Source organism: Hyaena hyaena, unplaced genomic scaffold (genome assembly GCF_003009895.1).
Source record: "Hyaena hyaena isolate Hyena2069 unplaced genomic scaffold, ASM300989v1 scaffold_427, whole genome shotgun sequence".
NCBI lineage: Eukaryota > Metazoa > Chordata > Mammalia > Carnivora > Hyaenidae > Hyaena > Hyaena hyaena.
Genome location: NW_024081064.1, coordinates 987,378 through 999,394, shown reverse-complemented (window position 1 = coordinate 999,394; position 12,017 = coordinate 987,378). Strand labels below are relative to the sequence as shown.

General features: G+C 51.6%; 1 protein-coding gene across 1 annotated transcript in view; it reads left to right on the top strand.

Moving 5' to 3' along the window:
• Positions 1-12,017, top strand: part of EML1 (EMAP like 1) — a 133,691-nt gene that overhangs the window by 87,133 nt on the left and 34,541 nt on the right. The window contains exons 5-6 of the mRNA XM_039252959.1: positions 6,958-6,986; positions 10,509-10,638. Coding sequence (XP_039108890.1) covers positions 6,958-6,986; positions 10,509-10,638 — 159 coding nt within the window. The remainder of the gene's footprint in view (positions 1-6,957; positions 6,987-10,508; positions 10,639-12,017) is intronic.

Below are 12,017 nucleotides of genomic sequence, written 5' to 3'. Positions count from 1 at the left end.
TCCCTTGCCCCGGTCACTATGACAAGTAAGATTAAAATGATGGTGCGTGATAGCCATAACCAAACCTCAATCCCAACTCTGTCCCTACTGTTGTCTGACTGTGAACAAGGTACTTAATGTCTTCGGGGGTTTTCTTGGTGTCCATGAAGATAGTACTCATCTCCCTGAGTTGTTGTGAGGATTCTCAAGAGCGTGTTTGCAGAATCCTTAGCATGGAGCTTGCCTGCTTTGGCTCTCCATCAACGGTAGCCATGATGATTACCTTCTATCCCAATTGTTGGAACTAACCTTGGTGTAACTGGCTCACCTTTGCAGTGCTCCCCTCTTCTTCGGGACGTTCTGGAATTCCCCAACTACTATTCCTGCCCTCACCCTATCCTGAAAAGGGAGGAAGGAATCAGAAATCCTGAACAAATTTTTATCACCATACCCCTTTCCTCCCATAGCAGTGCTTAAGGTATTGACCACGTACCGTGCACAGAACACAGCGTAAGGCAAAGTGGGATGTGGGAAGGCATGCCACCCACAGACCCATTCTCTCCACCAACGTTAACGATGCATTCAACTGAAAAGGGCCAGTTTCCTTAGTTTCCAAAGGACTCAACACAAACTGAGAAAAAAAGACAATTGGCTCGCTGGAAAAATGGGGAAAGGATTTGGACAGGCAGCTCACTGAGAAACAAATGCAAATAGCCAGTTAACCTAATGAAAAGGTGACCAGACCCAGTCTTAATCAAAGAAATGCAAATCTAAGAAGATAGTATATGGAGAAAAATCTTTATTGTATTATAAAATAAAGCAAAGATACAAAAAAAAAAAAACACCCTCCCACACAAGCAAATGCATAGCTTAATGAATTACACCATCTAACACTTAGTAAATGGAGGGTCTTTCCTTCTCCTGAGTGACATGCCTAGTGTGTACATGCCTGAGTGTGTACATGCCTAGAAATTTGGTGACGGTGGTTGCTTGGATGCATTTGGAGGAGCTCCAGCCCATCCTTCAAGACCCGGCTCAGGATGCCCCCTTCTTTTTATTTTTTAATTTTTTATGTTTATTTATTTCTGAGAGAGAGAGAGAGAGACAGCATGAGCAGGGGAGGGGCAGAGAGAGGGAGACGCAGAATCTGAAGCAGGTTCCAGGCTCTGAGCTGTCAGCACAGAGCCCAACGCGGGGCTCGAACCCACAATCCGTGAGATCATGACCTGAGCCGAAGTCGGACGCTTAACCAACTGAGCCACCCAGGTGCACCGCAGAATGCCCCCTTCTCTGGGAAGCCTGCCCTGGCCCTTGGGTCCAACCTAGTTGCCTTTCAGATGACTTTGCACCTGCTCACTACCTTTATCTGTAACAGTGACTCCCTCCCCTCTCGCCCCTCCCCGCACATACCCCCAGCCCTCCCTTAAGCTTCGGGAAGGCAGAAGCTGTCGTTTATTATTCTTTGTGTCCTTAATACTTTGCACAGTGCCTAGCACCCAGTAACTGCTCAATAAATATTTGCGGAATGAATGAAAGAATATAGATTTAATTTTAAAAAGCCAGTCATTTAAGAACCATGTAAACAGCACCACCTATTGGTAGATGATTTTAACACTACCCTTCAGCTTCTGAAACATTTTGGCCTGGAAATTAGGTGGCTTAAGTTAAGCGTCTCCGCTTTACTGAAAGCGTTCACGCCCCAAGCCATGGGGTCATTTATCTTTTAAAACATGTTAAAATAATAAGTGCTAATATTCTTCATAGTTTAGTTGTGAGGCTGGTAGGCAGAGAGCCTGGAAATACACGTGGGTTCTTGTCAGTGATGTTAGGAGGAAGAGGAAAGTGATAGGAGGTAATAACTGTGTATTGGGCACTCGGTGACATGCGCTGTTTGATCTTGCCAACACCCTGGACCTTGCCATGGTTTTAGCCCCATGTTGTAGATGAAGGGAACTGAGACATGGAGGTGACGTGACTTGCCCAATCTGAATGCACATCCAGCTGGCTTCAAAATCTGGGCATGTCCTGCTGCATTAAGCAGGAAGGACTGGTTGGAGGTGTCTCTGAAACTGTCTTTGTCCCCAGTAAGGTCTCCAGTGACTTCCAGACTCTTTTAGATGTTTCCTAACTGACCCTCTTTCTAGTAGAAAGCTGCTTAAGGGCATTGATGTAGCAAATCATTACTTACATGGTAAAGTATTTTGATTGTCACATCAAGCAAGATCCTTTTCGAAGGGACTCATGGTAGGTATGCCCAGAGCTACAGTTTTTATAGGCCAACAAATGTCAGGGAAATAACATGTTTGACTTTGGAATGGTATCCTTTTTGATGGAGTCTCATTAATCATTTTTGCAAGCAAGTCTCTCTGCTCAAATGGCATTTGACCCCTTGTGGCTCTGCTCTGATCCTGATCACCCAGGGGTGGCCCAGGTATCGCACACGTCACCCAAGTGTCAGATCTGCAGTGCGCAGGACCTGGGCTCCTGAGCCCCCTTTCAGGCACGTGGGGTAAATGAGGTACCAGGTACGGAAGTGCCTAGTGCAGACCCTGCTGTGAAGGATGGCACAGCGCAGCGAGTGCTCGTTAAATCGGAGTCTGAGCCTCTGCCGGACTTCCCTCCTTATACACACCCAGCCTGCCGTGTGGCAAGGTGGGTGTTAGCCAATGAAAAGAAAAACAGCCACTGATAGACCCCGCCCTGTGCCCGGGGCCCCCGTTGAACACTGCCAGGGAGTTGATAATGCACCATGTAGACTCAGGTGGTTGTAGCCACTGTGTGCGTGTGAGCTCACGGCTCAGGGCGCAAGCTTTTCCTCTGCTCAATTGTTTGATTTTCTCTTGCTGCCCCCAGAGCCAGCCGTGGGTCTGGCCCAGGCTCCCCACTGCCCTGCATCTTCCGTGGGTCCCCAGGTACTGCTTCTAGCTTGTGAGAGTCCTTGAGATGGTCTCCCGAGCCAACCAGCTCAAGGAAACGCACAGCCAAACCCTTTCTGCAAATCTTCCTGCCAAAACAGAGCAGCAAAAGCCATCCCTGACGGCGACGCTGTCCGTTCGGGAGATCTTGGCCACTGCCAAGGGCAGATTAGCCAAGAGATGAGGGTCTGCTCACCAGAGGGGAAATCCGTTGCCTCCGCTGGGCTATGCCTCTGGTGGGCTTCCGGCGGGGTGGGGGGGGGATCTGCGTCGGCTCCCCACGGGGACAGGGACGCGTGCAGCCTCGCTGTGGTCCTGGTGTGGAGTCAGCCTCTCCCACGGAGGCACGCCCTGGATGTCCAGGAGTGTTAACGTCACCCGCTTATGTTTTTCCACTTAGCGCACACTGAGGAGCAGGTGATCAGAGGCAAACCGCGCAGCACTGGGGAGGCGGTCTCCCCCCAGAACCAAGTGAACCTGCAGCCCAGGCCCAAGGCCTGCTTAGACTCTCTCTTTTCCTCCCCCTCTACCCCTAGCCTACCCCTACCTCTCTCTCTCTCTCTCTCTCTCTCAAGTAAATAAACATTTAAAAAAGAATGAAATAAAAATGTAGCTTTCTCAAAGAATGAAACCCCACAAGAGTATCCATTCTAAATCCAATATGCCCAAAATGTGACACGCAGTGTAAGAACTTAACAGCACTTCAGGCACCCTGGTGCCTTTCTCCACGAGCCTCGGCTGTTCACACCCACGCTGCCTTTTTAGATATTCGATTCTCCCTGTGATGTTGCCAGCCTGGCATCAGGAGTCCACGGGCTGCCGTGTGTCTGGAATTCAAACTACCCTACGGATCGCTTTAAGAGGAACATATTTCCTAATTGCTCTTTCCAGTCTCCAGGAAAGGCTCTGGGTCGCTTATTCCTGCATTTGCGGCTTTTGTGTCTTTCTACTTCTGTGATTAAAGTCAGGATGGAAAGATGGCTCTCCTGTCTTCTCACTCCCTGCCCTGCGTCCCCATCATGGTCCTGTAACCCGTGGGCTTGCTCTGCAGGCTTCTGCTTTGGCCGCTCCACCCCCGGCGCCCTCACCCTGCCCGTGAATCTCATCATACGTGGAAGTCAGAGTTAAGACTTGTGTTTCCGCTTAGATGGTCACAGAACTGTCACCCCCGCTCTGAGAAGCGAGAACAAGCCCGTGATGGACAAAAGCATGGCTATTTTAAAGCCACCATGGAGCTGAGGTCACAAAGTAAGGTGATGAACTAAAATCCACACGGCGACAAGCCTGGCTTGGGACAGACGGGTCCATGGCTGTTTTGATCCAGGGTTGAGCTGCAGAGGAGAGGAGCCGTCGTGGACCACGTCAGAATAAAGCAGCTGAAAGCTCATGGAATAATTAAGTGGGGTGGACTGTCATGGTCGTTTGGAATCTTGCAAGTGCCGCACACGGTGGGGGGAGAGGGGACTTTGCACCCGCACGCACACCTTTCTGCCGACCTTCAGGGAGCTCGTGGCAGATCAGGAGCTGGTCGGGACTGCAGAAAGACACGCCCTGTGAGGCACAGGCATGCCACTGTCGTGGCTGGCAGAGCAGAGGATCCAAGGGAAATTGTCTACACTGTGAACCAGGTGACAGAAGAGCTACAGAGAGCCCTGGAGGCACAGCGTGGTGAAGTCTGAGGACCTGCTGGGAGAGCTGGGGGAACCCCCCCTCCACGCCGTGCCAGGTGGCGCTGTCTGCCGTCACAGCAGTGGCTCACGGCAGCGAGCAGAGCCGAGACCCCCGCCCTCACAGTGCTTACCCGCCGCAGGGGGAGGGGGCGGGGGGGCAGCATGAAAGGATTGGGCTGCTGGGAGCCACGCGGAGAAGTCCCGCTGGCTGGTGCACGGGTGTGTCACGCAGGGCCCAGGAGGTGGCAACGCCTCAGAGGCCTCCCGGGAAGAGCCCAGAAGCACAGACAACACAGGGGCTGTGGGACGTGTCCAGGAGGAGGGGAAGCCAGGCCGGTCACCTCTCACAGGAGCTCCAGGCACCTGTGAGGGACACCAGGGACAAGGCAGCTAGACTCATGGGCCAGGGGACGGCAAAGGGAGGTGCGGACAGAGATAACATTGTCGGGAGAGATGGCATTAGGGCCTCGAGGCCCCCTTGAGACTTAGAGTTTTGTGCCATGCTTTAAGAGTTTTTTTTTTAATGTTCTTATTTATTTCTGAGAGAGAGAGAGAGCATGAGCAGGGGAGGGTCAGAGAGAGAGGGAGACACAGAATCTGAAACAGACTCCAGGCTCTGAGCTGTCAGCACAGAGCCCGACGCGGGGCTCGAACCCACAAACCATGAGATCATGACCTGAGCCAAAGCTGGATACTTACCCGACTGAGCCACCCAGGTGCCCCTAAGAGTTTTTTTAAATATCTTTTTTTTTCATTAAAAAAGGTTTTTTAAGGGGCGCCTGGGTGGCTCAGTTGGTTGAGCGTCCGACTCCGGCTCAGGTCATGATCTCGCGGTTCCTGGGTTCGAGCCCCGCGTCGGGCTCTGTGCTGACGGCCAGCTCAGAGCCTGGAGCCTGTTTCAGTCTGTGACTCCCTCTCTCTCTGACCCTCCCCTGCTCACGCTGTCTCTCTCTCTCTCTCTCCTAGAAATAAATAAAACATTAAAAAAAAAAAAAAGGTTTTTTAAGTTTACTTATTTTGAAAGAGAGAGGGAGAGAGTGCATGCATGGGAGGGGCAGAGAGGTAGACAGAGAATCCCAAGCAGGCTCCACACTGTCAGCGCAGAGCCTGACACAGGGCTCAAGCTCACGAACCGTGAGATCATGACCTGAGCTGAAATCAAGAGTCAAACACTCGACCGACTGAGCCCCCCAGGCGCCCCTTTCAGAGTAGTTCTCAGGGACCGGAGGTTGGAGTCCGGAACACGAAGCCTGCAACACCCCAGCCACTTACAGCACAGCTGAGCAGACTGCCAAGCACTTCCACAGCATCAGTCAAGGGTTTGCCCCCTGGCACTGCATAGAATTATCTGGAAGTCAAGCATATTGATAATATTATGTATTCTATGGTGGGATTAAAGCTAATTCTTCCTGGTGGTGTTTCGCAACATATTTCCAGAAAACTTGGAGGAGAAAAGTAATATTAGGACTACATCTGCTCGGGTACTTTTGAAAAACTATGCACGCACAGTACAACCCTGCGTGATTCCGTGGCCCCCCAGGGCGGGTTTCATGTATGTAGTCTGTCCTTGTTCTGTATCTTAGAGCAGGAGGCAATCCAGGAAGCAGGGTGTCCCGGGACAGTGGTGTAGACACTGGGGTCTGGCAGACCTGGGTTTGAACAGGACACACTTCCCGCGCTGCCTGAGAGTCCCTCCCCTTGTCTGGCGGGCAGCTGGTGGTCTCTTCTGGCAGGTGCTTGTCCCGGGGAGCAGTAGGCATGCTCTCCAGCCGGGGGCTCCTCGAAGCAGCTCGCCCTGGGGAAGCCGTCCCCAGGGGCCGTGACCTTGAATGCTCCGGGGGTTTGGTTTCCCAGGTGCAGGCACGGGGTGGCCCCAGCCCCGCCGAAATCCGCAGCGGGGTCCCCACAGCACCAGTAGGTGGCCGCACCCCCTGGTATGCCTCATGTCTTCCCTCTTTTCCTTCCTGCGTAGCCACCCCGCCAGGAGCTGGGCTCTGAGGGTCCCGGGTCGGGCATCTGCTGGTTTTAAAGAAGTCCTTTCAGTCACCCGTCAGAGGAGCACGGGGAGGACCTGCACACGTGGCCGTCCGCACCTCATCAGGCACTTCCCTTCCGCAGACACACCTGCTCTCACAAGCAGCTCAGTTGTGGCGACAGAGCTGGGGTCACAGCCTCTGGCCCCTGGTTTGGGACATTCCCACGTACACCCGGCCCGTCCTGCGGTCGCGTGGTTTTGTTCGTCTCACCAACGAGAGTCCCTGACACAGCACCAGTGTGACCGGCCTGTGCTGACGCCGGGCGCGTGGTGGGCGGGGGCGGGGGTCTCTCGTGAATGAGGTTAACGGGCTGCCACCAGCCTCCCTTTAAACCCTGTTTCTCTTTCGTCTCCACAGCAAACCCAAGGAGCCCGTCTTCAGCGCAGGTAAGTCCGATTTCACTTTCGTGCGGGTGCCCCTCACTCCCCTCAGGACTTGAGGGACACGCGCGTGGCGATTCCGGGGGCCACTTGTCACATGCGGAGTCTGCGTGGCGGGGCTGACGAGCCAAGTGCCGGCAAGCCTGTGACCGCGGGTCGGGGCTCAGATCGCGGACACAGCCCGTAACTTGGTGGCAAAGACTAGACCCTTTCCCTTCCCCCCTTGAAAAGTGATTCAAGAGGCATCAATAAGGAGGGAGAGTGAGAGGTCACCGCACATGCGGAAATGGAAGCATTGCCTTTGATCCCCGTGGGGCTCCCGAGGCAACATCTGCACCCCGCGAAAGGGAAGCTCCCTGATGCGTTAGGTGATCACTTTGTCCAAAAGGAGCTTCTTTCCCCTCTCTTTCTGCCTTCCGTCTCCTAAACTGCAAACTAGTAGTTCATAATGTACCTTTCCGGATACCTTTTCTTTTCTTAACCCATTTTATAATAAGGTAGGTGCTATCGTTAGGATATTAACCTTCTTTAAAATCACATTGAAAATGCAGAATCACTGACGAGTATGTCATTCGTTAAACAAACCCGTCTCATTTTAACTTTTCTGATTTCTTCCTCCCCCCACCGCCCATTCAGAACTGAAACTTCTATAAAGTCAGCCCTCTAGAGGTAGAGCACGTGCTTTATCTAGTATTCGTTTCCTGTTCGGGAAGCATGAAATCACGCGCTGAAACTGTAATCACCCTACACCTAGGAGCCGGGTCCCGAGCCCCCCGCAGGCTCCGCCTCAGGGACAGGGGGCCACCCCTGCCCCCCGAGCTAGCTGCCCAGGTCCCTCCTGCAGTTCTCGCTATCTCTTCATCTAGCGCTTCTGTCCCTGTCTCCGAAATCACAAGGGAAACGCCGGGTGATACACTGCAAAGGTAGGCGGCATTTCTGACCCCCCCCAGCTGTCTGAACAAGGCTGCTTACCCAGGCTGCAGAACCCCTTTTCATACAGGCAAGCGGGCACCCTCCTCGTATGAAAATGTGTCCGTCACACCGGCCACGCCGCGTGAAGTGAAACAGCACTCCTGCGCATTTCCTTGGATGGGTTTTCATAAGTAGCTGTACACTCGATCTGGCTTGGTTGCTGGCTGGTTTGGCAGGAGCTCTGGAAGAGTTATGTAAACCCGAAGAGAGCCGCAGGGCGGCCCTGGATGCCCTGCTGTTTGGCCTGGCGCCCCGCACCGCTGCTGGCCTCTCCCTCCACGCCTTCCGGTGCGCGGCTGCCTGCTGTGGTCCTAACCTGCCTGGAAAATACCATTGCTTTCCCTTCGCTGCCTTTTGACTTGAGACGTCAAATGCCCAGGACAAAGCAGCGCCGAGGCGAAATCCAGGGCTTGCTTTCTGTGGCCTCGTTCGGTGGTTTCACACTGTGCGATAAGTAAGCCCCGGTCACAAGCTTGTAACCAGCACACAACTGCGATGCGCTCCGTATTTCACACGCACAGACGATCACGGCCGCGAAGGGCTCTGCCGAGCTGTGGAGATGGCGTTATAGCCTCTTTGTTACCCACCCACGTTCTGTGGCTCCTCTTACACACGGGCAGTTGAGGGAACCCCTTGTCCTCAGCTCTGTGCTTGCTGGCGCCTGCTTTCTTCTCCCTTCTGTCTTCCACCGGGCGCTCCTAGGCCCCGCAGGCATGGTGGCCATACCGTCCCCTGAGCCCAGATTTGGGGGAGGGATTAAAGAGGTTTGGGGCGAGGAGAAGAGCAAGGGCAATGGAGACTCTCCTGGCCAGACAGGATGGTCCAGATGGGGCGCTCACGGCCGGTGCGGTTACTTAGGGGAGAACAGGCAGGATGGTAGACGTTTGGAGCCAGCGGGTAAGAGGGCCAGCCAAGGTCGTCGCGTGGAGGCAGGACTTGGTGAGACCCACTTTGGGCTGCAGTGGGTTTGGCAGCAGAATATAAAGTGCCCAGGGTGAGGCAGTGACAGGAGAGCCTCAGGTGCCAGGGCCACCGATCGGCCAGTCCCGGCGGATCTGGGGAGGACGGACCCCGTGGCGGCATCCTAACAGAGCGCCCACGGGACACAGAGCCTGGTACACGGTCTGCAGGCTGAGCGTGGATTGACTCTTACTTAAAAGTCAGACTTGATATGTAGCCTGAAGAGCACATCACATGCATGGCAGGCCTGACCTGCACGCACGTGATAACATAACACTGTGACGGCCTCCTAATTTGCAGGGGGGATCGCATGTGGCGTTGTTTGAAGACGCTTAGGAGCAAGACTTACAAAAACTAACTTGTCAATGTGGTACTTACGGCACCATAGTTATTTCGTGACTTTTCCTCACCAACGTCCCCTCTGCAGATGACTTTTCTGTTGAGTTAATGAGCTGCGATGGCTGGCTGCGGCCACCCAGTTTAAGTGCCGTGAAGGCTGGTCCTTTGATCTGCAGTGAGTTCTAACCGAACTCATCGGGAACCCACAGGACATCTTCTTTGGTCTTATTATATCCCAAAAGCTAGCAGAAGCTCCCAACTTGTTTCTTTTTTAAAACTGCACATGTCTCAGGTTGATGTACTACTGGGTTTTACGTTTGCCCCCATAGTTACTTCTTGAGACATCAGAAGTTATTTTATTATAAAAATGTTTGTTCTAGAAGGTTCTATTTCTTAACATCTCCCTCTAATGGGTCTTTTGTCCTTCTGTTTCTTTCGAGCTTAGCTTTGAGCGTTGTCGTTCTTACGTGCACCCTAGCATGCACTTCTGCTGATTGTGTGTTCTTCACACTCAAAAAATGTGTCCAACGGAAAAGATACATATATATTTTTACATTGCGATATCACAAGACGATTTAAGTAATCGAATTAGGAATTTTGATACTGAAATTGTACGTACGTTGAAATCAATGACAACTCCAAGGGTTTTTGGCATTGGTTGTAACTTTGTGAGGTGATATTTCTTCCCCTCCTGATAGCAAAGACAAATGCAAGCATTTCTCTCGTGGAAAAATAATGGAATCTGGTTCTTCCCTGTCTTTTACAAGTTCTCATGTATTTCATGTACTTAAGGAAGCAGCCCGTCCAAAGGAAACAGGGTGAAAACTTCTGTTTTAAATTGTGCGACTTCAGGGGCGCCTGGGGGGCTCAGTTGATTAAGCATCCGACTTTGGCTCAGGTCATGATCTCATGGTTCGTGGGTTCGAGCCCCGTATTTGGCTCTGTGCTGACAGCTCAGAGCCTGGAGCCTGTTTCAGATTCTGTGTCTCCCCCTCTCTCTGCCCCTCCCCCACGTGCACTCTGACTCTCAAAAATAAATAAATGTTCAAAAAATTTTTAAAAAAACAAAATAAAATACATTGTGCAACTTTACATTTCCATTATTTCCCCCTCTCCCCCCCCCCCACATTAATTAGAAACCACACGAAGGGCAGGTAGAGCCTCTGCCTGGACATTAAGAAGCGAAAGAAGATATACATTTGTTTTCAGATCCGCGGGGCACGGGGTGTCTCACTGAGGTCTTTGTTCTTTTTGTAGAGGAAGGATATGTAAAAATGTTTCTCCGCGGACGCCCGGTCACCATGTACATGCCCAGAGATCAAGTGGACTCTTACAATTTGGAAGCAAAAGTCGAGCTGCCCACCAAGAGACTGAAGCTCGAATGGGTGTATCCTTTATTCACTGATTAGGCCAAATAGTCTGCTCACACTTAAAAAAAATTTTTTTTTTAATTTAATAGAATGGGCCATATGTTAGCACCCAGTACAGTGTCCTTGCAAAGGGGAGGACTCACTTCGTGAGTGCTTCTGGCTCAGGGGACACTGACCCATTATTCCTGGACGAAAGATTGTGGTTCGTGGTCAAATACAGATGCGTTAATTTCCTGAAAAGGAAATATTGATGTTATAGGATTGGCTGGATGGTTCGGGGTTTGTTTGTTTGTTTGTTTGTTTGTTTTAGAGAGCCGTGGGAAAATACATCACTTTCTGGCTTGAATTTTAGTCTATCCAACAGAATAAAGGTAGTTAAAAACTGGGTTGGGTGCCTGGGGGGCTCAGTCAGTTAAGCGTCCAGCTCTTGATTTCGGCTCAGGTCGGGATCTCACAGCTTGTGAGTTCCGCACTGACAGCGAGGAGTCTGCTTGGGATTCTCTCTCTCTCTCTCTCTCTCTCTCTCTCTCTCTTTCTCTCTCCCCCCCTGCCCCTCCCCTGCTCACTCATGCTTTCTCTCTCCCTCTCAAAATAAATGAATAAACTTAAAAAAAATAATAAAGGTAGTTAAACACTTTTAAGAAAAAAGCGAGCTGGGTGAAAATAATCACAAATGCGTAGAGTTTAGGATTCCAGTGAAGCTGAAAGCTGGTTGTTGGGGACGGGGGCTGCCCCCTGCGTAGGAGGGCTCTGCTGGGCCACGTGGAAGCAGCACGGAGAATGTGGGAAGGTGCTGGGCTTGCAAACTTAGGAGAATGTCAGACATTGAACCGAACTGTGCTGGCAGGAGGTTTCCAAACCTGAAGAGTGATACCCGGGGAGAGAGGACGGGCACTGCCCCTCAGGCCAGCAGGGCCCGGCCAGCCCTGGGAGCCTAACAGCAAGGTCACCGAAGGAGTCACATCAGACGGGGAAAACCCCAGGACTGAGGGAAGGGAGTAGATGGAGGCATGAAGAAAATCCACATGTAGTAGATAGAATGCTACTTTAAGGAAAAGAAACAGCCTCCCACCCCCCCACCCCCAATCTAAACCTCAGAAATAGGTCAAGACTTAGTTCTTGAGGTAAAGCTGCTGGAGCCTTCGTACTAGGAGATTTGGAAAAGTGAATGAGCTTCCAGGCAGAAAAAACCTGAAAGGCAAAGAAGTCGAGCCTATGAAAAGGGGGTGACTTAAGTGTTGGGGTTTTTAAATTTTTTACTTTAGTCTTCCTTATTTATTTTATTATATTTATTTTACTTTAAAGGAATTCTGCGGAGGCCACCTTCCAGCCCATGCAGATTTTAAGACAAAGAGCAAAAATCCTCTCTTCACCCTCAACAAAATGTTTATTGAGC